The following is a 25,920-nucleotide window of genomic DNA, read 5'->3' on the forward strand; positions in this document are numbered from 1 at the left end:
TATGTTCGTTATCGTGATTGTGGTGGCTTCATGATGGCTAAACATGGTAAAATTTAATTGGACCTTAATAAAGCTGTTAAAAAATGAACAAACAAAACTGGTACATTTATACAAAAGAAATCCACGTAGCAACTTTAAAGAATGAAATAGGGCTAATATATATCAAACATTTCTAAGACATAGCCTTAAACGAAAACAAAGTGCAGACTACTATACATAACCTGCTACCATTTGTAATTTTGTTTTAAACGAAAAAGGATACTGAACCAACCCAGTAATTGTTTCTACACGTATAGAATATCTCTGGGAAGACACCCAAAAATGATGTGGGAGAGAGAGACAGGGAAAGAGAAGGGAGGGAGGAGGAGAGAGGATAGGAGAGAGAAAAAGAAAAAGGAAGATGGGGGGTAGGTTTGGAGTAGGAGGGAAACTTAGGTTCACTGCAAACCTTTTTCAACTATGATTTTTTCCTGAACAAATATATCACTTTTTAAACAAACATAAAATGACCTAGTGATTCCATTTGGGAGGTGATCTGCCCTGTACAACACTTATGGGAATGCCAAAAGATATATGTACAGAGCTGTCTATGGAACCATTTTCATAACTGCTTAATGAGAAAACCGCAAAACATTGTTTATATTTAATATATATTTAAATATAGAAAACAATAGTCTAAAATGCTCATGTGCTCTCTTGGTAGCTCTCTAACCTCCTCCTCCCATCAGAAAACTCTAAAAGTACACAGACTGTGAACAATTGTTGGCTTTGGTCCCAAAGCGGGAGATTGGAGAGACAGACAAAGAGGGGAAGGTTTGTGTGGAGACTTACATTCTAAGTCTCTGAATTGCAGTAAATTTTTTTTGGTAATGAGTATATATTCCCTTTTAATTAAAAAGGCTCGATGAAGGGGCGCCTGGGTGGCTCAGTCAGTTCGCTTCTGACTTTGGCTTAGGTCATGATCTCACAGTCTGTGGGTTCGAGCCCCACATCAGGCTCTGTGCTGACAGCCTGGAGCCTGCTTCGGCTTCTGTGTCTCTCTCTCTCTGCCCCTCCCCTGCTCATGCTCTGTCTCTCCCTGTCTCAAAAATAAATTAAAAAACATTAAAAAAAATTTAAAAAAAAAAAGGCTCGATGAAGACTTTTATTCTTTTATTTATTTTATTAACTTGTTATTTAAAATTGACCTATAGTTGACATATAACTCAATAAAGATTTGTTTTTAACTTAAATTACTGGTTTCAGTGTGCAGGGCCATCATAATAGATGTCAAAGCGTGGTAATTTTACAGTGGACTTAAGATGATACTCACCCTTTTCCGTGCTTCAGATTTCTGGAAGCACTCGTGCTGTATGAAAGTAGCTGCCGCAGAAATTCTGGGTGCTGGTGTGTGGTCTGCATCCAGCATGCTCACTGCTCGCTCCAGAGTCATCTCCACGTCTGCATTCCTAGACAAACAGTCACGGATTCAGCAGAGTTCCAAACCTGCTCCCTCCTGCCTACCAACCTGATCTTTCAGAGATGACTTGGCTAACATGGGGAAGCACCTAGAACACCTAAGCCTTGGCTTTTCTTCAGCCAAAAGAAAAATCATCAGCTGAGGTCAGAAGGCATAGGAAGCTAGCAGTAGAAATATTCCACCTCTGATCAGACTGGCCTCTGAGAATGTCACTGAATTAAGTAGCAAAATAATATATACCGAAGAAAGAAACTGAACTCACTGGAGATAAACATGTGTAGTATGATAATTACATCTGAAAAAGTCACTTCAAAGGCACAATAAGACTTTACGTGGAATTTAAAATAAATTTGGTCAGACCTACCCTATGACCCAGCAATAGCACTGCTAGGAATTTATCCAAGGGATACAGGAGTCCTGATGCATAGGGGCACTTGTACCCCATTGTTTATAGCAGCACTCTCAACAATAGCCAAATTATGAAAAGAGCCTAAATGTCCATCAACTGATGAATGGATAAAGAAATTGTGGTTTATATACACAATGGAGTACTACGTGGCAATGAGAAAGAATGAAATATGGCCCTTTGTAGCAACGTGGATGGAACTGGAGAGTGCGATGCTAAGTGAAATAAGCCATACAGAGAAAGACAGATACCATACGTTTTCACGCTTATGTGGATCCTGAGAAACTTAACAGAAACCCATGGGGGAGGGGAAGGAAAAAAAAAAAAAAGAGGTTAGAGTGGGAGAGAGCCAAAGCATAAGAGACTCTTAAAAACTGAGAACTGAGGGTTGATGGGGGGTGGGAGGGAGGGGAGAGTGGATGATGGGTACTGAGGAGGGCACCTTTTGGGATGAGCACTGGGTGTCGTATGGAAACCAATTTGACAATAAATTTCATATATTGAAAAAATAAAAAATAAAAAAAATAAAATAAATTTGGTCATAGAAGTTAAAAATTATTTCTACCATGGTAATGTTACACCTGTGGAATGAAACACCTTCCCTCAACAATCATTAGGTTTTTCTCAGAGTTGTCTGAAACTGTTATTTCAGCTAAAAATGAATTTTAAAATAAGCATCCTAAAATTTTTCTCTTTTTAATGTTTATTTTTGAAAGAGAGAGAGTGCACAGAGGGCACTAGTAGGGGTGGGGCAAGAGAGAGAGGGGATCTGAAGTGGGCTCCGTGCTGACAGCAGAGCTGGATGTGGGACTTGAACTCACGGACCGTGAGATCATGACCAGAGTCACAGTCACTTAACCAACTGAGCCCCCCAGGCACTTCTAAAAGTATTCTTATTTAATAAATATAACAGTATGTGAACAGTAAAATTCAGGAAAATTGGATTTGTTTTGTTCAAATAAATCATGCTGATGTGAAGAATTCATCAGGAAAGGTAATGATTAAAGACAATTATAAATATGCTTTTTCTTGGGGCACCTGGGTGGCTTAGTTGGCTAAGCGTCTGTCTTTAGCTCAGGTTATGATCTTGTGGTTCATGAGTTCGAGCCCCACATCGGGCTGTGTGCTGACAGTTCAGTCTGGAGCCTGCTTCAGATTCTGCATCTCCCACACTCTCTGCTCTTCCCCTGCTCATGCCATCTCTCTTTCTCAAAAATAAATAAAAAACATAAAAAAATTTTTTTTTAAGATTTAAATATGCTTTTTCTTGGGACACTTGGGTCTCTCAGTCAGTTAAGAATCTGACTCTTGATTTCAGCTCAGGTCATGATCTCACAGTTCGCGGGTTCAAGCCCTGTGTAGGGTTTTGCCCCTGTTTGGGGTTCTCTTTCCCTCTCTCTCTCTCTCTGCCCCTCTCCTATTTGTGATTGTGCTCTCTCTCTCTCTCTCTCTTTCTCAAAATAAATAAACTTTTAAAATATGCTTTTTCTTAAAGAAAACAATTTTATAAACATTCTGTTACCATTTGTTTTGCCATTATAATGACATTTGGTTTATGTCTTTCTAGTAGCATACTTCTGTCCTTTACTAATTGCGGGTATTTATAGTGATGATGAAATCTGATGCAGTTTGACTCAAGAGAGGATAATTTATAGAGGACAAATAAAATTGCCACTTGTAAAACAATAACTCCCAAATGCCTCACTGAACTGGTTTTTTTCTCCCCTTTTATTTCTGCCTAGAGGGTAACTGGGTTAGGGGACCTATTATCACTGTGGATGTTAACACATTCATGCTTCCTTAAGCATTGATTCAGAGAAACCAGACTGAGGACAGCAAAATCTTAGAACTGTGGCTAAAGACATGCCTTAAAGGTATCCTAGGACTCTGGCTTCAAAAAGAGTACACCTGATTCATTCCAGGTAATGGAGAATAAAAAAGACAGGGTGGCAGGGTGTTTTCCAGTATCTGTTAGCAAGCACAATGAACACAAGCATAGCATATTTTACTGTACCTTACTCTACTGTGCTTTGCAATACTGCTTTTTTAAAAACTGAAGGTTGCGGCAACCCTGTGTCCAGCATGTCCATCAGTGCCATTTTTCCAGCAGCATTTTCTCACCTCATGTCTCTGGGTCACGTTTTGGTAATTCTCATGATATTTACATTTTTGCTATGGTGATCAGTAATCAATGATCTTTGATGTTACTATTGTATTTCTTTTGGGGCACCACAAACCACACCCATGTAAGATGACAAACTTAACCCAAAAATGTGTGTATTCTGACTGCTCCACCAACCAGCTATTCCCCCACCTCTCTCCCTCTCCTCAAGGCCTCCTTATTCTCTGAGACACGGATTGAAACTAGGCCAATAATAACTCTACTGTGGCCTCTACGTGTTCAAGGGAAGGCAAGAGTTGCACGTCTCTCACTTCCAATCCAAAGCTGGAAGTGATCAGGCTCAGTGAAGAAGGCACGTTGAAAGCCAAGACAGGTCAGGCTCTTGGACCAAACAGTTGGCCAAGTTGCAAATGCAAAGGAAAAGTTCCTGAGGGAAATTTAAAACGTTCTTGAAGGAAATTCAAAATCCACTCCAGTGAACACACAAAGGGTAAGAAAGGGAAACAGACTTATTGCTGATACGGAGCAAGTTTCAGCAGTCTGGATAGAAGATCAAACCGGCCCAACATTCCACCTTCCCTTAAGCCACAGCCTAATCCGGAGGAAGGCCCTGACTCTCTTTAAATCTATGAAGGCTGAGAGAGAGGAGGAAGCTGCAGAAGAAAAGGTGGAAGTTAGCAGCGGTTGGTTCATGAGGTTTAAGGAAAAAAGCCGTCTCCATAACCTATAACTGCAAGGTGAAGCACTCGTGTAGAGGCTGCGGCGGGTTACGCAGAAGAGCTAGCTACGATATTTAAGAAAGGTGGCCACACTAAAAAACAGATTTTCAATGCAGCAAAGCAGCTTTATATTAGAAGATGCTATTTAGGATTTTCATAGCTAGGGAGGAGAAGCCAGCACCTGGCTTCAAAACACAGGCTCTTTTGTTATAAGGGCCACTGCAGCTGGTGGTTTGAAGTCGAAGCCAATTCTCATTGACCATTTCCAAAATCCTAGGGCCCTTAAAAATTATGCTAAATCTACTTTGCCTGCGTTCTGTCAATGGAACAACAAACCCTGGGTGACAGCACATCTGTGTGCAACATGGTTCACTGAATTTTTAAGCCCACTGTTGAGACCCACTGCTCAGAAGAAAAAGATTCCTTTTGGAATATTGCTGCTCATTGACAATGCATCTGGTCCCCCAAGAAATCAGATGGAGATATGCAAGATTAATGTTGTTTTTATGCCTATTAACACAATATGCACTCCGCAGCTCACCGATCAACGAGTAATTTTAGGCACCTAAGTCTTATTATTTAAGAAATGCATGGCTTCAGGAGCACATAGGCTAAAATTGGAATGATATAGAGATTATCATGCTCCTGAGCAATGATAACACGAATATTCATGAAGAGGTCTATGGTTTTTAGAAGTCATGGGAATAAAATACACAACATAAGGAGTATAGTCAATGATCCTGTAGTAGTGCTGGTGACAGATGGTAGCTACACTGTGGTGAACATAATGTATAAACCTGTTGGATCACTATGTTCTCTACCTGAGACACATTTAATGTAACATTGTCAATTACACTCAAAAATGTATTAAAAAAATACACTGCATAAGGCTATAGCTTCCATAGATAGTAATTCCTCTGATGGAGTTGGGCAAAGTAAATTAAAGAACTTATGGAAAGGGTTCACCATTCTAGATGCCATTAAGAGGATTCCTGATTCTGGGTGCCTGGCTGGCTCGGTTGCAAGAGCATGTGACTCTTGATCTCAGGGTCCTGAGTTCGAGCCTCATATTGGGTGTAGAGATTACCTAAGTAAATAAAACTTAAAAAATAAATAAGGAGCATTCCTGATTCATAGGAAGAGGTCAAAATATCAACATTAACAGAAGTTTGGGAGAGGTTTTTTTCAACGCTGATTGATGACTTTAAGGGGCTCAAGACTTCAGGAGAGGAAGTAACCGCAGGTGTGGTAAGAGCAGCAAGAGAACTAGAAGTGGGGCCTGTAGATGTGACTGAATTGCAGCAATCTCATGAACTTTAAAGAGGAGTTGCTTCTTATGGATGAGCAAAGAAAGTGGTTTCTTGAGATGGCATCTACTCCTGGTGAAGATACTGTGAAGACTGTTGAAATGACAACAAAGGATTTAGGATACTACATCAACTTAGCTGGTAAAGCAGCAGGGTTTGAGAGGATTGATTCCAATCTTGAAAGACGTTTCTGCTGTGGGTAAAACGCTATTGAACAGCATCACGTGCTACAGAGAAATCACTCATGAAAGGAAGAGTCCATCGATGGAGCATACCTCATTGTCTGATCTTAAGAAACTGCCACACAATACAGCCACCCCAACCTTCAGCAAGCACCCCCGTGACCAGTCAGCTGCCATCAACTTCGAGGCAAGACCCTCCACCAGGAAAAAGATTACAACTCTCTGAATGCTCAGATGATGGTTAGCATTTTTTAGCAAGAAAGTATTTTCAAAAAAATTTTTAATGTTTATTTTTGAGAGAGAAAGAGACAGGCAGACTACAAGTGGGGGAGGGGCAGAGAGAGGGAGACACAGAATCTGAAGCAGGCTGCAGGCTCCAGGCTGTCAGCAGAGAGCCCGACGTGGGGCTTGAACCCACAAACTGTGAGATCTTGACCTGAGCTGAAGTCGGACGCTTAACTGAGCCACTGAGGCATCCCAGCAAGAAAGTATTTTTTAATTAAGGTATGTACACTGTTTTTTTTAGACAGAATGCTATTGCACATTTCATAGATTATAGTGTATACATAACTTTTATATGCACTGGGAAAACAAAATATTCACTTTATTGTAGTGGTCTGGAACCTAACCCACCATACCTCTGAGGTATGCCTGTAAATTCTCTCTTATATCAGGCCAACCCACTAATGTATGCACGTGTGCACATGTGAGCGTGTATAGTATTGTGAATGTGTGTGTGAGTGGGTACAACACAGGTGTGGAGATAAGAGTAATGGGACTCATGACTAAAAACCAATACCCAGTGTTTCTGATACACATGTTCAAACATACAAGTGTTATGTCATGAGTACAAGGGTATTAAGAATGAAGCAGAACAGTTTTGGCATCTGTACTGAGAATTATATAATGATCTCATATTTTAAAATGTTGTGCCTCAGGAGTCCATTTAATGGGTAAAAATGTAGGCTATTATCATTGAATCCAGAATTTGAGTCACTTTTATTTAGTAGAAATATATCATTTAAAAGAGATGGAAATAGCTTACATGCATGGACTCCAATACCTTTACAGAGAAATTAAAACTGTAACAGTCTCAATCTCAGTGGCAATTTTAAATCTTTACCATCCATCACTACAGGTGCTTCAACTGATGGAAGATCATTTATAACATAAGAATAGCCTTCTGTTCGATGCAGTTTTTTTTTTTTTAAGACTAAGCCTTTAATCCATTTCATAAGTCATACACGATGCAGGAAAGTTTGAATTTCCCAACACTCTTAACACCCACAAATAATTCCATTACTCCTTTATTTTCCTGAACATGATTCATAAAGAAGCTCTCTATCCACTGCTAATCAATCCAGTGCTACTTCATATTATCATTGAAAACAATTCCCAAACTAGTTTGAGCCCGTATTGGGTGCCGCTGTCAGTGCAGAGCCTGCTTCAGATCCTCTGTCCCCCTCACTCTCTGCCCCTCCCCGCTTCGTGTTCTCTCAAAAATAAAAATGAACATTAAAAAAAAAAATTCCCAAACTGAAGGAGCACTTCCTCTTTAAGAAGGTTTGCAACAGTGGTCAGGGTGTGGATTTTCCGTTTTGTTACTGTCTGTGCAGTCCAGTGAAATCTTTGTGTCCCTATCCCCAGCTAGACCTATTCCAAATTTCCTCTATTCTCTCACAGCATTCCTCCCCACCCCTTCCCTCTCTCTTCCTCCTTCCTCTCTCTCTTCTTCCTTCCCTCTTTCCTTCCTACCCAATTACAAAGCACTTCCTGAAGCCTACAGAAATGTGCTTGGGAGATGGGGCTGGGGTGGGGGGGGGAGGGAGGGGGCAGGGAGGAGAATCAGGAAGAGTAGTTGCACCTGGGCCCCATTTTCACCTGAACACATTCTCCAGAAGTCTTTTTTTTTTTTTTTTAACAACTTCAGAGAATGTTAAAATGATGTCAATGTATATGAAAAATGCAAGAGGAAGCAGTGTATGGTATCATTGGTCAGAATATGAGATGATGTAGGAAAAAATTAAAAAATGGTACTTTTTCACGTGTGCAATCCTTCAGCAACCACTGTTCCTGCCAGCTAACAACACAGCCCCACCCGAGGCAGGTCCCCAGATATTCTATGTATTAATGGGGCTACACCTCAGAGGGCCAAACAAACATAAGACGATGAATGGAGAGCTCCCGCGTGTGGTCAGATGCTCAGGAAATGCAATTCCCGTAAAGATTGAAGTGTGATTAAAGCACTGCTTTGGGAATATGCCTCTGGTGGAGATACGTACTTCTAGAGGCCGTTTTGAGGGAACTGTAAGAGTCTTAGCTGAGGCAATAAAGCCTTGAACTGGGCCATTAAAAATGGAAATGGAAAGAAAGATATAGCTGAAAGAGACTCGAATCAAAAAACTGAAGAGATTGGTAACTAACAGGATGTGGAAGAATTTTTCTGTTCTGTGCTGCTGTCACAAACTTCACTGGTAATCCTACTAGAGATTCAATCTCTCTCCAGAGGCTCCATCTACTAATCTCAGAGCACAACGCTCTTTTGTTCTCTGAATTTCCATAACCTAGCACTTGATGATGTGTCTCATTTTCTTTTTCACTGATCCTCTCCATGCCGTTTCTACCTCTTGCAGTGCTGGGTACACAGGAGGAGCCTAATATTCATTTGTTGAACCACTAGTTCCCCACAGGTACGAAAATCATATTTTCAGAAAAACAGACCTGGAATGTTTTATTTGGTGATTTCTTAAACCTTTCTCAGCAGTCTGATTTAAACAGATACTGACTGTCTTTTACTCCAATGTCTTGGTTTTCAGCTACCTTAGTAACTGGCCAGCCATTCTTCTTTTGGAAAGAAAGATCCATTGTTTCATATCTTATGTTATTATGTAGGTTTATAATTCTATCTCCCTACTCTGTAGGAATGTTCCACATACATGAAAGACCTCTTCTTTACACGTGGGGTTTCCACTAAACAAACAAACAAGAAAGAAAGAAAGAAAGAAAGAAAGAAAGAAAGAAAGAAAGAAAGAAAGAAAGAAAAATATAGATTCCAAAAACAGGGGCCAGAATGCAGGGCAAAGGAGAACACAGGGTGTGGTCCCAGAGCCAGGGCTCTCAGGAGGCAGCCTGGAGAGCTGAAATGCCAAGGGCACACTAAAGAAAGGGAGACGTAGACACCATAAATCTAGGCATTAGGCATGGATGTCACTTTGATCACCTATTCTCCTCGTTATAGGAAATACCTCTGACCCCCTTCTCGTTTTATGAACAGAACAAAAATTTCAAGAAGAGTTCGTTTTTATGATTTCCCTAGAATGGCAACTTAGGAACTGTCAAGAATATAAGTCTTACCCTTTATTCTAAATTTCTTGACTCCCAAGTGTTCTTTCTATTCTTTTAGATAGGATTATTCTAATGAAACCTGCCCTGTCCATTACAACAATAACCCTAAATAGCATAGTTAATACTTCTAGAATCTGAGCAACAAAAAGAACTTAGATTGCAAAAAGTAAAGAGTTTCTATTTCATTTCCTCCTTCCTTAATTCTTTTGTTCTCTTCCCATATATTTATATAGTGCCTACACTGGGCCTGCCTCTGTTTTAGGGTACTGAGAATATGAAGATGATTAGACACTCACAGGAAGTTCAAAGTCTAGAGGGAAAGCAGGTAAGAAATGAACAACCACGATGTATTATTCTGGTAGAGACACCCACACAGTGCACCTATCTGGGGCATCTAGATTGTGAGGGGCATCATCAGGAAATAGGCAGTATCTGAGCCACATCCAGTATCGTGAGTAGCCAGGCAAAACCAGAGCTACTGGGGGCAAAGAGACAGAGACAGAGAGAGATGGCTAGATGGAAAAAAAGGAAGGCAGTAAGGAAGAAGAAAGTGAAGAAGTTTCAAGTGGTTTGTAGTGGGGGGAGTGTGTGCGGATGGCGGTGAGGAAAGGTGAAGGAGAGTAGAAAGAGATGGGACTGGAGTGATAAGCGGAGGTGAAAACACGGGCTGGTCCATGTGTGCCATGCTGCATAGTATGAAAACTTGGTGGAATTATGGAAAGGTTATAATCTGGGCAGAGAAACAATTAGATTTGTGAAGATCATTCTAATGGCCAGAGAACAGTTCTGAGTAAGACCACAGGAAGAGACATGTGCAATAAAGACGGACAGAAGGGTAAACATTTAAGGCCCATTAAGGAGGTTAAAATATGGTGATGTGACTGGGGAGGGGTGAAGATAAGCATGACTTCTAGGTTTGTAAATGGCACGACTTCAGTATAAGGAGATGGTTAGGAGTAGACAGTAAGGAGGAGCTAATAAATCTAGTTTTTCATATACTGAGTGTAGGATGTCCAGGAGGTTGCTGGAAATGCATGCAGATCTAGACAGAATTTCAGGATAGAGGATGGTTCTGAAGATAAAACTTCGGGAATCATGAGGATTCAAGGTACACGGGCCTCTCTGGAAGAGCACCCAGACCAGGAAGACGAAGGTTACTAAAGATGACCTCCCCAGGCATGCAGAAAAGGAGCACTCAGAGAATATGAAGATGTGGCTTGAGAGGCGAGTGGAAAACCAGGAGAGGCTGATGCCCTGGAAACCATGGGAGAGAGAACTTCAGAGACCCTGCTGTCAAATGTTGCCCAAAGGCCAAGTATTATAAGGACTAAATATGTGTCTACTTTGGATATAGCAAAAAGGCAGCCATTGGTGAGGACAATGTTCCAGTGAAATGGTGGGGACTGAAGCCAAATGCAGCAGAGTGAGGAGACCGAGAAGTGACAGGGTGGCTCAAGAAGCATGGGGACACACAGATGGAGGAAGAGAAGAAGGCTAATTGTCAGAGGATGTGGCATGAGAGTTCTGTTATTGCTAAAATCACTGTGTGAAAACTGTGCCAAGCACAAATCTTAGGATATAGTAGGCATTTAATAAATTTTAAATTGTCCATTTAAAAGCCTTGATCAGCTTTTTCCTCCACAAATAATGACCTCATGCATTTTCTTCTAAGTATGTTCATATTGACAAAGATCAGCTTTCAGTAAGAAATCTTAGAAGTCTCAGGGCACCTGAGTGGCTCAATCAGTTAGGCGTCTGACTCTCAATCTTGGCTCAGGTCATGATCTCACAGTTCGTTGAGTTCACGTCCCACACTGGGCTCCATGCTGAGAGTAAGAAGCCTGCTTGGGATTCTCTCCACCCGCCTCCAACTTTCAGTCCCACCCCCACTTGTGCTGGCTCTCCCTCAAAATAAATAAACTTAAGAAAAAAAAAAAAAGAAATGCTAGAAGTCTCATGCTCAGTTTTGCTTTATAAAACATATTTCCTGCTTCAAGATTAGATGAATCCTAGTATCTTTTATCACCAGGGCCTGCCCAGTCAATGAGTATTAAGTCAATTTCTCTTACAGGGATCATGAGAGATGACAACTTCCACTAAGCAATTTTAGAAATTAAAACAACCACATATTTAATGTTTTACTATAATAATACTACATCATTATTTTGGGAGTTACTGATTTAATAATCAAATAATGTCTCAACCTTTTTCTCTTAGTAACTTCCTCAGTTCATGAAATTTGTACTCCATCATTAAACCTGAATGAGTTAAGTTCCAAAGGTTAGATTAGATGAGCCATAAAGTCAATATGAGAGGCAAAAGAATGACTTAGAAAATTTGATGAATTATTCAGTATTGCCAAAAAAATACCCTCCAAATCACTGCTGCTAGAATCAAAAAGTAAAAGCATCTGTATCAGCACCTAGAAATTAGCTGCTTTACTTACTTAACTCTCCATCTTTTTAGGACAGTAGTCATCAAAATAGCATATGAAGTTCACTCTTAGCACGGGCAGTAAGCATTTTTTCCTTCTTTCCTTCATTTCAAGGAATGATTGAGCAAATGCATGCAATTACCCATTTCTTGGTCTACTCTGGAGTTAGCTCCCATTCAGAGCAGCTTTTCACACAGCCAAGGGGTGGCCAGCCCTTCAGCTGGCATCTAATTTGGAACAGATGGACTAAATGTCACATTTCCCCACAAAGCTGCCATAGGAACAGGTAGCTTGGCCCCTGTCCCTGAGGTAAATAGGCTAATCTGTCAATTAGGCAGCTGCCTGAAAAGTCATTATTTTAATCACTTATCTCTGGAAGCCTTTCTCTGCGGCCCCAGAAGTGCCAGCTCACACCCTAAGGCCTGTGGGAACAGAATGTGCTGGCACTGACTGTCCCACAGATTGACAAGGGGACTCACCCGAGCTGGGAGTCGGTGAAAGCGCTTCTCTCCGTGAGCATGTTCCCACTTCCTCCACCTGCTGCCACTTGGCCAACAGTCATGTGTGTCCTCCTCCCGCCTGAATCTACAGTGACACTGGGCCCGGCTTCCCTCACCATGCGAGTGCTGTGGAAGGAGCTCTGATGCCAGGAGGACCGAGAAGCCCTGTTCTGAGTGACAGGCTGCAGCGGCACCAGTGGCCTGACCTGCCCAGCGGCAGGCCCTGAAGTCAGATAGTTCTCTTTCTCCAAAAGGTTGCCCATGCTGTGACTGGTCCCTGGCCTGGGGTACGTGAGCACCACCGGGTTGACGGGAACAGGGTCAAAAACGGCGTCGTTAACAGAGCCGTACTGGTACTGTCTGTGGTAGGTGTCATAGTGGCGATGTTTGCTCATGGCTGCAGAGTGACTGAAACCAACAATCTCGGAGCGAGCATATCTAGGTGGCAGAAGGAGGGTGGATCTCCTGCTGTCTTGGTGCCGCAAAGTGTGTCCGGTCTGGCTTCTGTGGCTGTACTGGTAATCACTGTGTGAGTAATGAATCCTCTCAGGGCTGCTGTCTGGAGAAATCTCAAGTCTCCTCAGAGGCTGCCTCAAGGATCGTTCTTCCATGGACTTCTGTGAACTGTACTGTGCGGTTCCTCTCCCCCAGCGATTTTCATAAGTGGCAGTGGTGCCTGGCTGCAGAGCAATCAAGTTTAAATGAGGCATAAATCAGTTTTCATCTCTGTTGAAGACCAACTACTCCATGACTATTAAATAAGATGTCTGTGTCTCTGAATCACATGAAGAGGTTGGCCCCTTTTCTAAAAAAGAGACTTCGTTATTTGTACTAAGTTTTGCACTAAGTTTTTTGTACTAAGATTTGATACTATTTTATTGCAAAAAAATTTTTTTCATGTTTATTTATTTTTGAGAGAGACAGAGAGAGAGCAAGAAGGGGAGGGGTAGAGAGAGGGAGACACAGGATCCAAAACAGACTCTGCACTGTGAGAGCGGAGAGCCCGACGTGGGGCTTGAACTCACGAACCACGAGATTATGACCTGAACTGAAATCAAGACGCTTAACTGACTGAGCCACCCAGGTGCCCCAGATGTGACACTATTTAAAGTCCCCGGTTTTCCATGGTGTCCACACAAAAGCAATCTTCATGTAATTCATCTAGGAAATGGCAATATTTGGGAAAGATAAATATTAAAAAATAATCAATGGAAGGGGTGCCTGGCCGGTTCAGTTGGTAGAGCATGTGACTCTTGATCTCGGGATCATGAGTTCAAACCCCACGTTGGGCACAGAGCTTACTTAAAAAAATAAAAATAAAAATAAATAAAGATCTACAAAAAAATATCTATGGAAGCTTAAAAATGTTTTCATGGTAATCTGATAAGTAGGTGATTCTTCGGTATCCTACCTTTAGCATGTCATAGGTTTTAGTACCAGGAGAACGTCCACCGGCAAAATCATTTTCAACCAAGTGCAGGTTATAGACATACTCAGGAACACTGCTGGTTCGGTGAAGATTTCCTGCAATCAAGCATATAGTAAAATATTAAGTAGGCCAACTGGTAGTTAAGGATTATATAATAATAGTGTACTTTAAATTTAAGTAATTAAGACCAATACCAAGTATTAGTGTTTTTAAGTGTTGGTTTAACATCACCCTTAGATGTGGGAAGTGAAGAAAGGTTTCACAACATTCTTTATGAGCTTTTCAAAATGAAAGTTGAAAAATAAAAAAATATTTTTAAAAATTAGTTATTACTTTTTTTTTTTTTTTTTTTTTTTTGGTAAGAAAAAGGAACAAAGGGGAGAGAAGATTTGCACAAAGATCCAAAAGTGTTTGTTATAATACTGAGGAATTGGGGAATCACTTATTGGCTTAGGTGGTCCATCCCATAAATTTTCCATTTCTTAAGTCAGAGGAGAACTTTATTCCCAGGGCAGGAATTCAGAAGCTTCCTAAGAAGGATGTAGGTGTAGGCAATAAATATAATGGTGACAAATATAACAGTGACTCAACACTACTAGATAAGACAGCTTGTAAAAACAGTAAGGTGGGTCACTGTGGTCAAAGAAAACATAGATCAGCTTAAAAAGGGCCAAGCCTGGGGTTGAGGTATTTGGCAACATGAGTTAGGCAGGAGACGAAAATCAACCTCAGAACTATAGATGAGTGCTTTTGTGTACTTACAAGATTCTCTCTTAGTTTGGTGGTCTAATTCAGCCCACTCCTCTACAAACACAGTAGGAGGCAGCCCTCCCTGCTCACTCTGTGGGGCTGTAGGGCCTTCTCAATGGATGCAGATCTCTTAAAATACTTCTCTTTGAGGAGGGGGTGGTAGAGGGCAGTGTTGTGACCCTCTTCTACCTCCTTTATCTTTTTCTCAGCTTTTTTTTTTTTAATGTTTATTTATTTTGAGAGAGCAAGCAAGCAGGGGAGGGGTAGAGAGAGAGGAAGAGAGAGAATCCCAAGCAGGCTCTGCGCTGTCAGCGCAGAGCCCAATGAGGGGCTCGACTCCACGGAATGGTGAAATCACCACCTGAGCCAAAACCAAGAGTCGGATGCTTAACTGACTGAGCCACCCAGGCGGCCCCTTCTCTCAGCTTTGTATTTGTTCCTCTTTAATAATCTCCCACTGCCTTAAAAATAATAATAATGATGATGATAATCCAAATAATCACAGATCTGGGGCACCTAGGTGGCTCAGTCAGCTGGGTGTCCAACTTCGGCTCAGGTCATGATCTCACGGTTCGTGAGTTTGGGCCCCACGTCGGACTCTATGCTGGTGGCTCATTGTCTGGAGCCTCCTTTGGATTTTGATTCTGTGTCTTCCTCTCTCTCTCTCAAAAATAAATAAGCATTAAAATTAAAAAAAAAAAATCACAGGGGCGCCTGGGTGGCGCAGTCGGTTGAGCGTCCGACTTCAGCCAGGTCACGATCTCGCGGTCCGGGAGTTCGAGCCCCGCGTCGGGCTCTGGGCTGATGGCTCAGAGCCTGGAGCCTGTTTCCGATTCTGTGTCTCCCTCTCTCTCTGCCCCTCCCCCGTTCATGCTCTGTCTCTCTCTGTCCCAAAAATAAATAAACGTTGAAAAAAAAAAAATTTAAAAAATCACAGATCCGTAAAACTTAGGAAATTTCTGGTTCCCTGATTTTAACCAAAATTTCCTTTTCCTTTAAAAATCAGAGGAAAAAATACTCAATGAACGCTCTCAGGTTTCAGACTCATAAAGGATGTGGAGAATAAAACACAGGCAGTGTCTTTCCAACACCATTGGAACATACCAACATACTTTCCCAACAAGATTATTATAAAGTCAAAATTTCAAAGGCTAACAATAGATTCACATTTTTTAAAAATAGAATCACATATTTTGAGGGGGTGGGGGGATTGAGATTGTTGTTGTCAGAGAACTAAAAAGTATGAATCCATTCCAAATTATGTTTATACGTGTGTCTTATTTCCTGGAGCCAACAAACCTAGCCGGTAAACAGTTTCAGGCCTCAAAGGGTCCTGAGGGGTTAGGGGGGACAGCTACAGGCTTATAAGTGTCACCTTTCTATAGACCATGGAAGGTGAGGTAAGCCAGGCATCTGCTGTTTCTAGAGCCTGGTTTCTCCATAAGGGCAGGCAAACGGCCAGATAGCCCCTTATTTTTAACCTCAATGACAGAGAATGTCTGGAACCTGGGCACTGAATGAGGGAAAGGAATTCTCTACAACCCTAGAGCAAAGGCTATGAGGCCTTAAGGGCTCAATTCTCAAAACCTGCCTGAGGCTCCAGGCTGGTTTGCAGAGGCTGTCTTAGGCCCCACAACTCTGTCACCCCTGCTCTCCACCCCAGGCTATCAGAAAAGCAAGGCAGCAAGGGTCCTGCTGGTATGGAAAAGGAGGCTGGCTGGCAGGTCCAGGGAACATCCTGGCTCTAATCTTGAAGGGTCTGGGCCCAGGGTGCCCTCAGCACTAGGGATGTAGAAAGGCAGGAGAGGCTGGGGGAGAGGCAGGAGCATGCTCAGACTGTGCCCGACTCCAATAAAAGAGAAGTCTTTTTTACAGACGTTACGGCCAAGTAGAAAATTATTGGTTACCTGATATATAAGAAATCAAATTTACTGTCTTTCAAAAAAGTAGTTTCAAAATTTTAGATTATATGAAAACTGAATATATGAGTCAGGGACAATCTAGACTGGGAAAATATTAATGACATACATATGTGGATGGTAGCTAGAACAATGAATTCCAGTGACATGGTGGAAGATGTAAAAAAAAAAAACAAAAAACATGGAAATTTCTTCCAGGGCCCCCTCCAGCCCATGATCACCTGCAGTATTAAGTATTACCCTTGCCCTACTTCCAGGAAAAGGTAGACATTCTAGAAAACAGTTAATAGGGGGCTACTTCCGTTTTCAAGCTGAGATTCCTGCAAGGATATTTGAAATGTGTTAAGAATCTTTGGAAAAGATCCAGTGAAACAATGTATCCTACCAGAACAGGAGGGTAATCAGTGAGTTTTATCATCAGGCCCACTTAAGTAAGATGTTTAACTCACAGTGTTGCTGGGGGCTATAAGGCTTTTTAAAGGAACTTACATGAACTCCTTATAGCTCAATATCACTTGCTTTTGAAAAGAGCGCAAATTATTTTTATATGTTTGTTTTCAATATGCCTGTGATGCAGTCAGCTACTATCACCTCCTTTTATAAACAGGGAAACTTAAGTGACTTGGTTTATTATTTTTTTTAATACTTATTTATTTATTTTTGAAAGAGAGAGAGAGAGAGAAACGCAGGGAAGGGAAGGGAGAGAGGGAGACAGAGGATCCGAAGTGGGCTCTGTGCGACAGTGGAGCTTGAACGCAGGAGCTTCTGAGGTCATGACCCGAGCCAAACTCAGCCGCTTAACTGACTGAGCCACCCAGGCGCCCCTAAGTTATTTGCTTCAAATTGCAAAGCGGTTTTGTATCACGTTTGAACTCTGGGTCTCATTTCTACTGGTCTCTGCTATTTGACTGCACTGTGGTCTTTATGAAATTGCCATTTGCCAAAGCTCTGGTGGGATTATCATCATAGGTTTGGATGTGAAGACCAAAAGCAATCATTCTCTTTCCTTGAGAACCTTTATCTGGGTAACTCCAAATACTCTCTAACTATTAAATCTTTATTTCCCAACATAAGTCCTTATAAGGAAGCCTCTCCTTCGGTTTTCGGATCTATGAACTGAGACCGGTTTACTGGTTCCCAAAATAACTGTAACACAGTTGGGAACAAGGAATAAAATAAGCTTGGATCTTTACGCCACAGACTCTCTTCCTGTGCTAGAAAGCTTGTGACTCCTGATACTCTGCTTGCAGGTTTCTCTGGTTAAAGGGACAATCTCAAACAACAAGTAATGCAGATTGATTTGACTAGGCAGTCATGGGTTTGAGATCAGTATAGTGGATTAAAGGTGAATTAGCAGCTGTATGCTAAGATTTTAAAGAAATTTTGAACTGGGTGAGATTTAAAAAAAAAAAAAAGGATACGTATTAATCAGGATGGAAACTAATCTCTTTAAACAAGCCATTTTCTGTTTGAAAGATAAAATATGTAATGATGACTACTGAACACATATAAAAACTCAGGCATGCCCTTCTCCAACCCAGAAACAACAAAGCAAACAAAAACAGCATATTTACAGGCACACCCTGATTCAATAAATGCAATATGAAAATTCAGGTCTTCTAACATGGAATATTAGGGTATCCCTATATTTCAAAGAATTTGTTTACTTCACAAAATGACGCAGGTATCTTCCCTAAATGGAAGAAATCTGTGGACTTGGCCTGGAGCCTCCACTCCACCCCTTCCTGTGTGCCTAGACAAATCACTCAGATGACTCAGTTTCCCTTAATTCCGGTTACTAACAGAGTTGCTGAGACAGAGGTTTACTTGAGAAAGCACATATATAAATGCTTTTAAAATTGTAAAGAAACGTGCAAAAATGAGATATAGTTTTTAAAATAGAATTTGAGGGGGCGCCTAGGTGGCTCAGTTGAGCATCCGAATCTTAGTTTTGGCTCAGGTCATGATCTCATGGCTTCGTGAGTTCGAGCCCCACGTCACGCTCTGCGCTGCCAGCATGGAGCCTGCTTGGGATTCTCTGTCTCCCTCTTTCTCTCTGCCCCTTCCCGCATGCAACGTCTCTGTAAAATAATAAACTTAAAAAAAAATTAAAAAAATAAAATAGAATTTGGGTTACAAACATTTTGTACACTTTTGCATGAATTAATCTGTTCTAGAATGAGGGATAAACTAGTGTGCATGCTTCAATTTACACTGTGTTGTATCTCAGAGTTTTTATTCTGGTAGATTTACCAGTGACACTGAATTTAACTTTTTCTGGTTATTTGTGATGGACCCAGCCACTGACAATCACAATGATATTGTGGTTTTTCCAGCCATTCATTTCATTTGTACAGTGTGTAATGTGTTCTAGAGTTTCCTAAAGAAGGTAATATTTATAGGAACTATTTTAAATTAATATTACTTGGGCAACATTATCCATACCTCTTCTTCTAAGAACACCATTGACACTTTATGGAACCCACTTTAAGGGAAATGAATGAGGTAGTTACAGAACAACTTGAAACCCCACCTCCACAAATAACAAGAAGTTCAGCTCAAAGCAATGGTAGGGGTAGGGGTGGTGATGGGACTGGGTTTTGATGGTGGAAGGATGCCGAACTGCCTGGAAGACTGCACAGGTGTTCACCTCACGTGATGATGTAATTTTCTCTCTTTCCTGGTCTGAACATTAATCTGAATGATATGATTCCCTAAGCAGCGGTTGGGAGAAAATATCTTGGTTTCTGGTTATGTATGCCAGTACTGTCCAAAATAATGGATTGTTGTCAGGGTTAAAAATAAACTAACTTCCATAATCAGTTTTTTGTTTGTGGGTTTTGTGAGTGGCTTTATTACCGAACTGGTTAAATTTAATACACTTACAAAATCAAATTGAGAAGCTTCTACTGTGACTTTATTACCTGTATCTGAGCACATTTACAAATTTTTTTTTTCAACATTTATTTATTTTTTGGGACAGAGAGAGACAGAGCATGAATGGGGGAGGGGCAGAGAGAGAGGGAGACACAGAATCGGAAACAGGCTCCAGGCTCTGAGCTGTCAGCACAGAGCCCGACGCGGGGCTCGAACTCCCGGACTGCGAGATCGTGACCTGGCTGAAGTCGGACGCTTAACCGACTGCGCCACCCAGGCGCCCCTGAGCACATTTAAAAAATCAACTCGAGCTTCCCTCATGGTAAATAGACAATTGAGAAGAGCTAAACAGACAAACAAAACCTCTGTTAGAGTATCATTTGCATTCAGAAAAGCATCTTTTCTTTCAAATTTCTAGTACTCACTTCTTGTACTCTCTTCTATGACTCTCCACCAGCATGGTTAAAAACCTGATTTGACTATAAGAAGAGTACTTGTAGAGCTCGAGATAGAAGAAATTCCAGTGAAAACAGGTATGACTAAATGTATACATAGAAATCAGCAGGTGTTTACTTCTAGTGTTGATTTAAACGCTCCACTTAACTGTGCTGACGCTCACAAGACGTTGCCTTCACAGTGTGGGCTGACAATGGTCTTATGGTGGACAGAGAGCCTGGAGGTCTAAAAGCTTGTATTTGGCCTTTCACCAGCAACCTCTAGGTAACAGTTCTCTTCACACACCTTAAAAAGCTTTAACTTCTGGTCACCTGCGTGGCTCAGTCAGTTAAGCATCCAACTTTTGATTTCCTCTAGGTCATGATCTCATGGTTTATGAGTTCAAGCCCCATGCTAGGCTCTGCGCTGACAATCCAGAGTCTGCTAGGAATTCTCTTTCTCTCTTCCCCTCCCTTGTTCTCTCTCTCTCTCAAAATAATTAAAAAGAAATTTAATTTCTTCACTAAGAGTAAAATTGGGGGCATGGCATTATAGGTGAGCCGGCATCTTGAAGCTGATCAGAATGAATTTGTATAGAGAAATTCATATTTAAATGGCTCCTTAAAGTCATTTACCAACCAAAGTAGGAGCTTAAAACATGAAATTCATGTGGTGCCTGGGTCGCTCAGTCGGTTGAGCTTCCCACTTCAGCTCAGGTCACGGTCTCACAGTTCGTGAGTTCAAGCCCCGTGTTGGGCTCTGTGCTAACAAACAGCTCAGAGCCTGGAGCTTGTTTTGGATTCTGTGTCTCTCTCTGTATCCCCCTCCCCTGCTCATGCTCTGTCTCTCTCTGTCCCTCAGAAATAAATAAATGTTAAAATTAAAAAAAAAACAACAACAAAAAAACAACATGAAATTCATTAGGACCTGTCAAGAACCATACCTCAGGACTCTGGAACTGGTGACGGATTTTTCTTTTGCCTGTGTGGGCATATGACCCAGGATTCACTTTCCTGAACTTACATTAAAATTTATTTATATATGTGTATACACACACATATATTTATCTTCTGTTCTTACTAAGAACAATGAACAGATATTTATGGAAACCACAATTCTAAACATGCATACAACTCAGGTGAGTTCTTGCTCAGGCTGGAAAATGAACAGAATTTGTCGGTTTAAAACTAATGCAAAGAATTATTTCAAAGTAGGTCAAAATCTATTAATGTTCTGCATTATTGAAAAATGAACAAAAAGTGCGCAGTGCTTATTGTGACCAGTTAACACAACTTCCATAATCAAATACAAGAAACAACTGGTATATTGGGTATATGGTTGGATAGCTACGACTTCTTACAAAGTTGATACTCCAGCAGTCAGCATTGGTGATACAGTGGTGAGTATAGCACGGCTGCCTTCCAATGAATGTGAATGTGCCACAAACAGACCAGCTCTCCTCACAGAACGGGCCACATGCTCCATGTGCCATGATGGATCTAGTCAATGACTATTAACCCTCACACAACATATCAACCAGTCACCAGAAGTTTTTATTTTTTAGGAGGCCCCTAACCAGTTTGAGATTTTCCTCTGATAGATCCATTTATGGCATTTGGGGGACAATCCTCAAATTACTGCTCTAGATGACTACAAAAATACCTATTACAAAAGCCCTGATGTACTGCAGGTGTCTGTATCATGCATTTTGCTTGAGCAGCCGGATAAGCAGAATGTGTGATTATAATATAAGCACACCGGTAAAGTACTAAGTTGATACATCCTGGAAGTTTCTAAATCTATTAATTCCTGTGATGTGTCTTCTTACTGTGGCATTTCTGCCAATTCATTTGCTGAGATATCCCTAATGATAACTTCAGAACTGCAATGACAAATATCACATCATACTCACAGTGTCAAAATGATGAATTTACAGAACTCACAAAGTTAATTATTTTCTTTTAAAAACTCACTACAGGTTTTCGTAACAAGTCTCAATCATTATACTGCCTGTCACTTACCACAGCTAGTCTCTTCCCTCCCGACTCATTCAGAGCTGCTGTCCCTTCTCCTTTAAAATCCTCCTCTCACCAAATCTTCCAAATGTACTGTCAGAAATCCCCTGCATTTTTCAGGTTTCTCCCTTGCTAAACATCTTCTGTGACTCGCAAATATCAAACCTTTAACTTGCATTCGAGATCTCTCTCTACCCTCTGAGATAGTGTCTATCCAAGGGCACAACTGAACTGAGTTTTGAGGGGCAGGTAAGAGTTAACCAGGCCAAGAGAAGGGAGGAATGAGGGCCACAGGAATAGGAACACAAAGGAAGATAAGTCACACGTGTTTGTTTGGTGGGGGAGTGGGAGTGGTGGTGATAAGATGAAGTTTGAGAAGTTGCAGGCATCAGACCCTGAAGAACTTGGAATGCCATGCTGAATGACGATTTTACTCATAGAATGGCTATGTAGAAAACAGCAAGGAACTGAAGGAATTTAAATCAAGAAATGATGCATTGAGACTTTAGAGAGTTTACTCCAGGAGTGAGGTGGAGAATGGGTTGGAGGCCAGATTAAAGCAGGAAGAGTTTATCTTTTCTAGGTAAATTTTCACATCCTGACATAAAGAATAGCATCTTTTACTACTGCTTCTAGTACAGTCTTGCATCAGCACTTGAGGAGTTAATTGTTAGTCATATTTCCTTATACATTCAAAATATCCCAGTTCTATAAGTTCAGTTTGCACTTGATGCTTCAGGCTGACGTCTATCCTGTGGATCGCCATAGTGGGGCCAAAATATGAAGGTGGTAGTCACATGTGTGCTCTTGCCTTGGAGTGGATGGAAGGTGCTCAAATATTTTCTGTTTCTCTGTCATTCTGGGAATAGAAAGAGGAGGAAAAAATTCTTTCCCCCTAACGTAAGCAGAATCTTTCTTCCTGAGTAGAAAAGCTATGTTCTTTTTGGCGAGGTTGCGTCTACATCTGGATGCTAAATATTTATTGTCATTCTCTTATCTGTATGGCTTGAGTATTTTTCTGTAATATTTTGGTGGTCTATAATAAGTTCCTAATAGCTATCAAGAAAAGTCCCCATTTGTTTTCCTCCTTCAAAGAGAAAAGGTAATCCAATACAATAATTCTCATGGGACCCTCCTTACTCTCATTGTATGGATGTGTTGGTGAGATTTAAGGTTTAGTGGAAATAATTTATTAAGCTTCTAATGAGCAATGATTTCTTCTGGAAATTAAGGGATTGCTTTGATCATGATGCCTCACCCATCAACATTGTTAAGTTGAAATCTGATTATTCCAAGGATACAAATATATGGATTCTTTTAATGGTAATGGAGAATTGCATTTTCAAGTGCTCAAGGTTCTTTTTTTCTAAGTATGCATTTTAATCTAAGTCTACATATTGGGTTCCCTACCTCATTTGAAGAACTTGAGAGAATATAACAACTGTTTTTATGTCCAATATCCAATTGCCACTGATAGCATTACACAAGATATAAAATAGATTTTTAAATATTTCTATTATAAGAGGATCTGAAGTTGTTATTCTTTTTGAAAAAAAATTTTAAGATTATTTATTTATTTTGATAGAGAGAGTGAGAGCAGGGAAGGTGGGGGGGGGGGGTGCCTAGACAGAGAGAATCCCAAGCAGGCTCCATACTGTTAGTGCAGAGCCGGACACAGGGCTCAAAATCACAAACTGCAAGATCAAGCCCTGAGTGGAAATCTAGACTCGGACACATAACTGACGGAGCCAGCCGGGCACCCCTGAAATTCTGTTACTCTTACCATAAGAAGTTAGGCAAGTGAACAGGCTCACTCTAATACAAAGATGAAGTTTTCCCATTTTTCTACTCCCACTTGCAACACTGCCTTTTACTGTTTACTTTTCCAGGAGTATGGTGTTTATGTATTCACACATTTATGTACATGCACAAAATAGCTGGAGTATAACATTTTTATCTCAAAATTGTGTAATTTAAAATTCTTGACTATCATGTGAGATGGAACCAAATGATCTTTTATGGGACTTATCAACTCTGGTTTATAAATTCCAGAGGTTCTAGCAACATATTATATTTCAACCTATCAAGATAGGTTGCCAATAATATGGTTACTCTCTTAGCAAAAAAAAAAAAAAAAAAAAAAAGCTTTTATTGATCAGACCAGAAATTCAGGTTTAGTGTAAAATCGATGATAACTATATCTGAAGATAAAATAAGGCAAATATGTATATCCTTATTTGAACACATGAGGAAAAAGTTTTAAAGTTGATAACCAAGACAGCACTTCAGAAGAATGAGCCAATGTGAACAACAAATACCTAAAATATCTAAGTCAAGTGAACTCCCCTCTGTTCCCATGAGTGGAACCACCAGGACAGGGCATAGATAACATTAAAGGAGCCTTTTTAAAAGCCTAAATGACAGTCTTCTCTCAAAGGAAATGTCCTGCATTTTATCTGTGACACACAGAGCAATGAATTTTTATAATCAAAATCAAACACTGTTACAGCTCCACTGATTCTGAAAGATCCCTAAGATCCCTCTTACTCAAAACTTTATCCATAAAGGGTGTGTTCTCACTTTTTCTAAGGGTGTGGAATATATTTTTTTTGTAATCGTTTTTTGCTAATGTTCTATTTCCTTTGAGAAACTATAATCAGAAGAATTTCTAAATAAATAAACAAATACAACAACCTCTCCCCCACCCCCCATTTTTTCTGTACTCACAGCAATCCATCTGCTAGACACTAAATAAAAAGTGGCCCATGGGCTTTTCAGGCAGACACAGAGGTACTTTCAATCAGGTGGGACTACTGATGTACTACAATCAGAGCAGCTTGGGCATACCTCTGCCACCGCCCCCCCCATCCCTCCCACTTTCTGAATGACTAGCCACCTGGCTCCCAGAATTGCTTCATTCCTGGAATTTATTTTTGGCAAAAAATAATTCATACAGGATTTGAACAATCACCCCCACCCCAACCCCACTCTCCTCAATAATGCCTATTGCCTTTTTTGCTTCCTGAGCCAATTTTCAGTCCTTTCTCCAGAATTTCTTCTGATCACAGGTATTCAAAACTTTTTGGCCAGAGAAACTAAGTAAATGACATGCCTCAAGTTTTTATGGTGGATTTCCAAAGGAGGTGAAAATTTTATTGGGATATTGTTCACTGTGTTTTATGAGTATTACATACAACAGTTTAAAACATGATTTTCTTCCTATTCAAGCACCCTGGGGAACTGTGTAGTAAGTATAATAGTACTTTCAAAATAAGTGTAATAAATAGGATTTGGACACTTAAGTTTTTTTCGTTTGCTAATACTTGCAATTCTTAAATATCTTCTCTTTGACGTTTATAAAATGATTTTTTAAATTCCCCACAATACATTCATTTCACAATGCTACTACACACGTCTGATACCCCATCCCTCTAACCTCCCCTTCACAGCTTCCCGTCCCTCCCCAACCCACCTCCCAAGAGTTAACAATGATTCAGCAGTTAGAATGATTTACAATGAAAACCACCCACCTATATACTGAGGCATTCAAGACCCTTGCGGGGTATTTATCAACAAATCAGCCTCATTTACTGCATCTCTGTTTTCAACAGGTTATCTACTGCCTCAATCTTGCAGGTATGTCAACAATTCAGAATTCTCCAGGGCTCTGGAACTAACAGCAGTTAACACCAGGGTCATTTCTTCCCAGACTTTCTTGTGTTGATACAGGATTCTTTCCAGGCCAGTACTATTTCAACAATTGCTTGTCTGTTTCAACTTTAGAGACATGACAGTAATACGGAAATACTAAAAACAATACTCACAACCATCACAAGCCCCCCAGGCCTTTTCAAAGAACTTTAATTAACATACATGAACCATCCCTGGTAATTGTTCCTTGGCATGACATGTTAAATTCCTTTGAAGCCGATTTCCTTTTTAAGTCTCAGAAAGCTGAGGCTTTAGAGTAAGTAGGTGTTGTTAGCTGCCTTATCTCTCTGCCTGACTTGTACTTCTGTGT

General features: G+C 40.7%; 1 protein-coding gene and 1 non-coding gene across 3 annotated transcripts in view; one reads left to right on the forward strand and one right to left on the reverse strand.

The window, feature by feature from the left end:
* PKP2 (plakophilin 2) overlaps nucleotides 1-25,920 on the reverse strand; it is a 95,083-nt gene that overhangs the window by 65,990 nt on the left and 3,173 nt on the right. Inside the window, exons 1-4 of one of the 2 annotated variants that reach the window (XM_045463083.1) lie at nucleotides 21,906-22,095; nucleotides 13,886-13,998; nucleotides 12,454-13,154; nucleotides 1,313-1,448 (exon numbers count right to left, since the gene is read on the reverse strand). In XM_045463083.1, coding sequence (XP_045319039.1) covers nucleotides 1,313-1,448; nucleotides 12,454-13,154; nucleotides 13,886-13,894 — 846 coding nt within the window. In that variant the 5' untranslated portion in view covers nucleotides 13,895-13,998; nucleotides 21,906-22,095. Of the gene's footprint in view, nucleotides 1-1,312; nucleotides 1,449-12,453; nucleotides 13,155-13,885; nucleotides 13,999-21,905; nucleotides 22,096-25,920 lie in introns of those variants that run through there. The other variant, XM_045463082.1, reaches the window with a different exon arrangement.
* LOC123592312 lies at nucleotides 5,293-5,396 on the forward strand. The gene has a single exon (XR_006709703.1). It is a non-coding gene; the product is annotated as a U6 spliceosomal RNA (small nuclear RNA).

The sequence above is a fragment of the Leopardus geoffroyi genome, chromosome B4, assembly GCF_018350155.1.
Source record: "Leopardus geoffroyi isolate Oge1 chromosome B4, O.geoffroyi_Oge1_pat1.0, whole genome shotgun sequence".
Lineage (NCBI taxonomy): Eukaryota > Metazoa > Chordata > Mammalia > Carnivora > Felidae > Leopardus > Leopardus geoffroyi.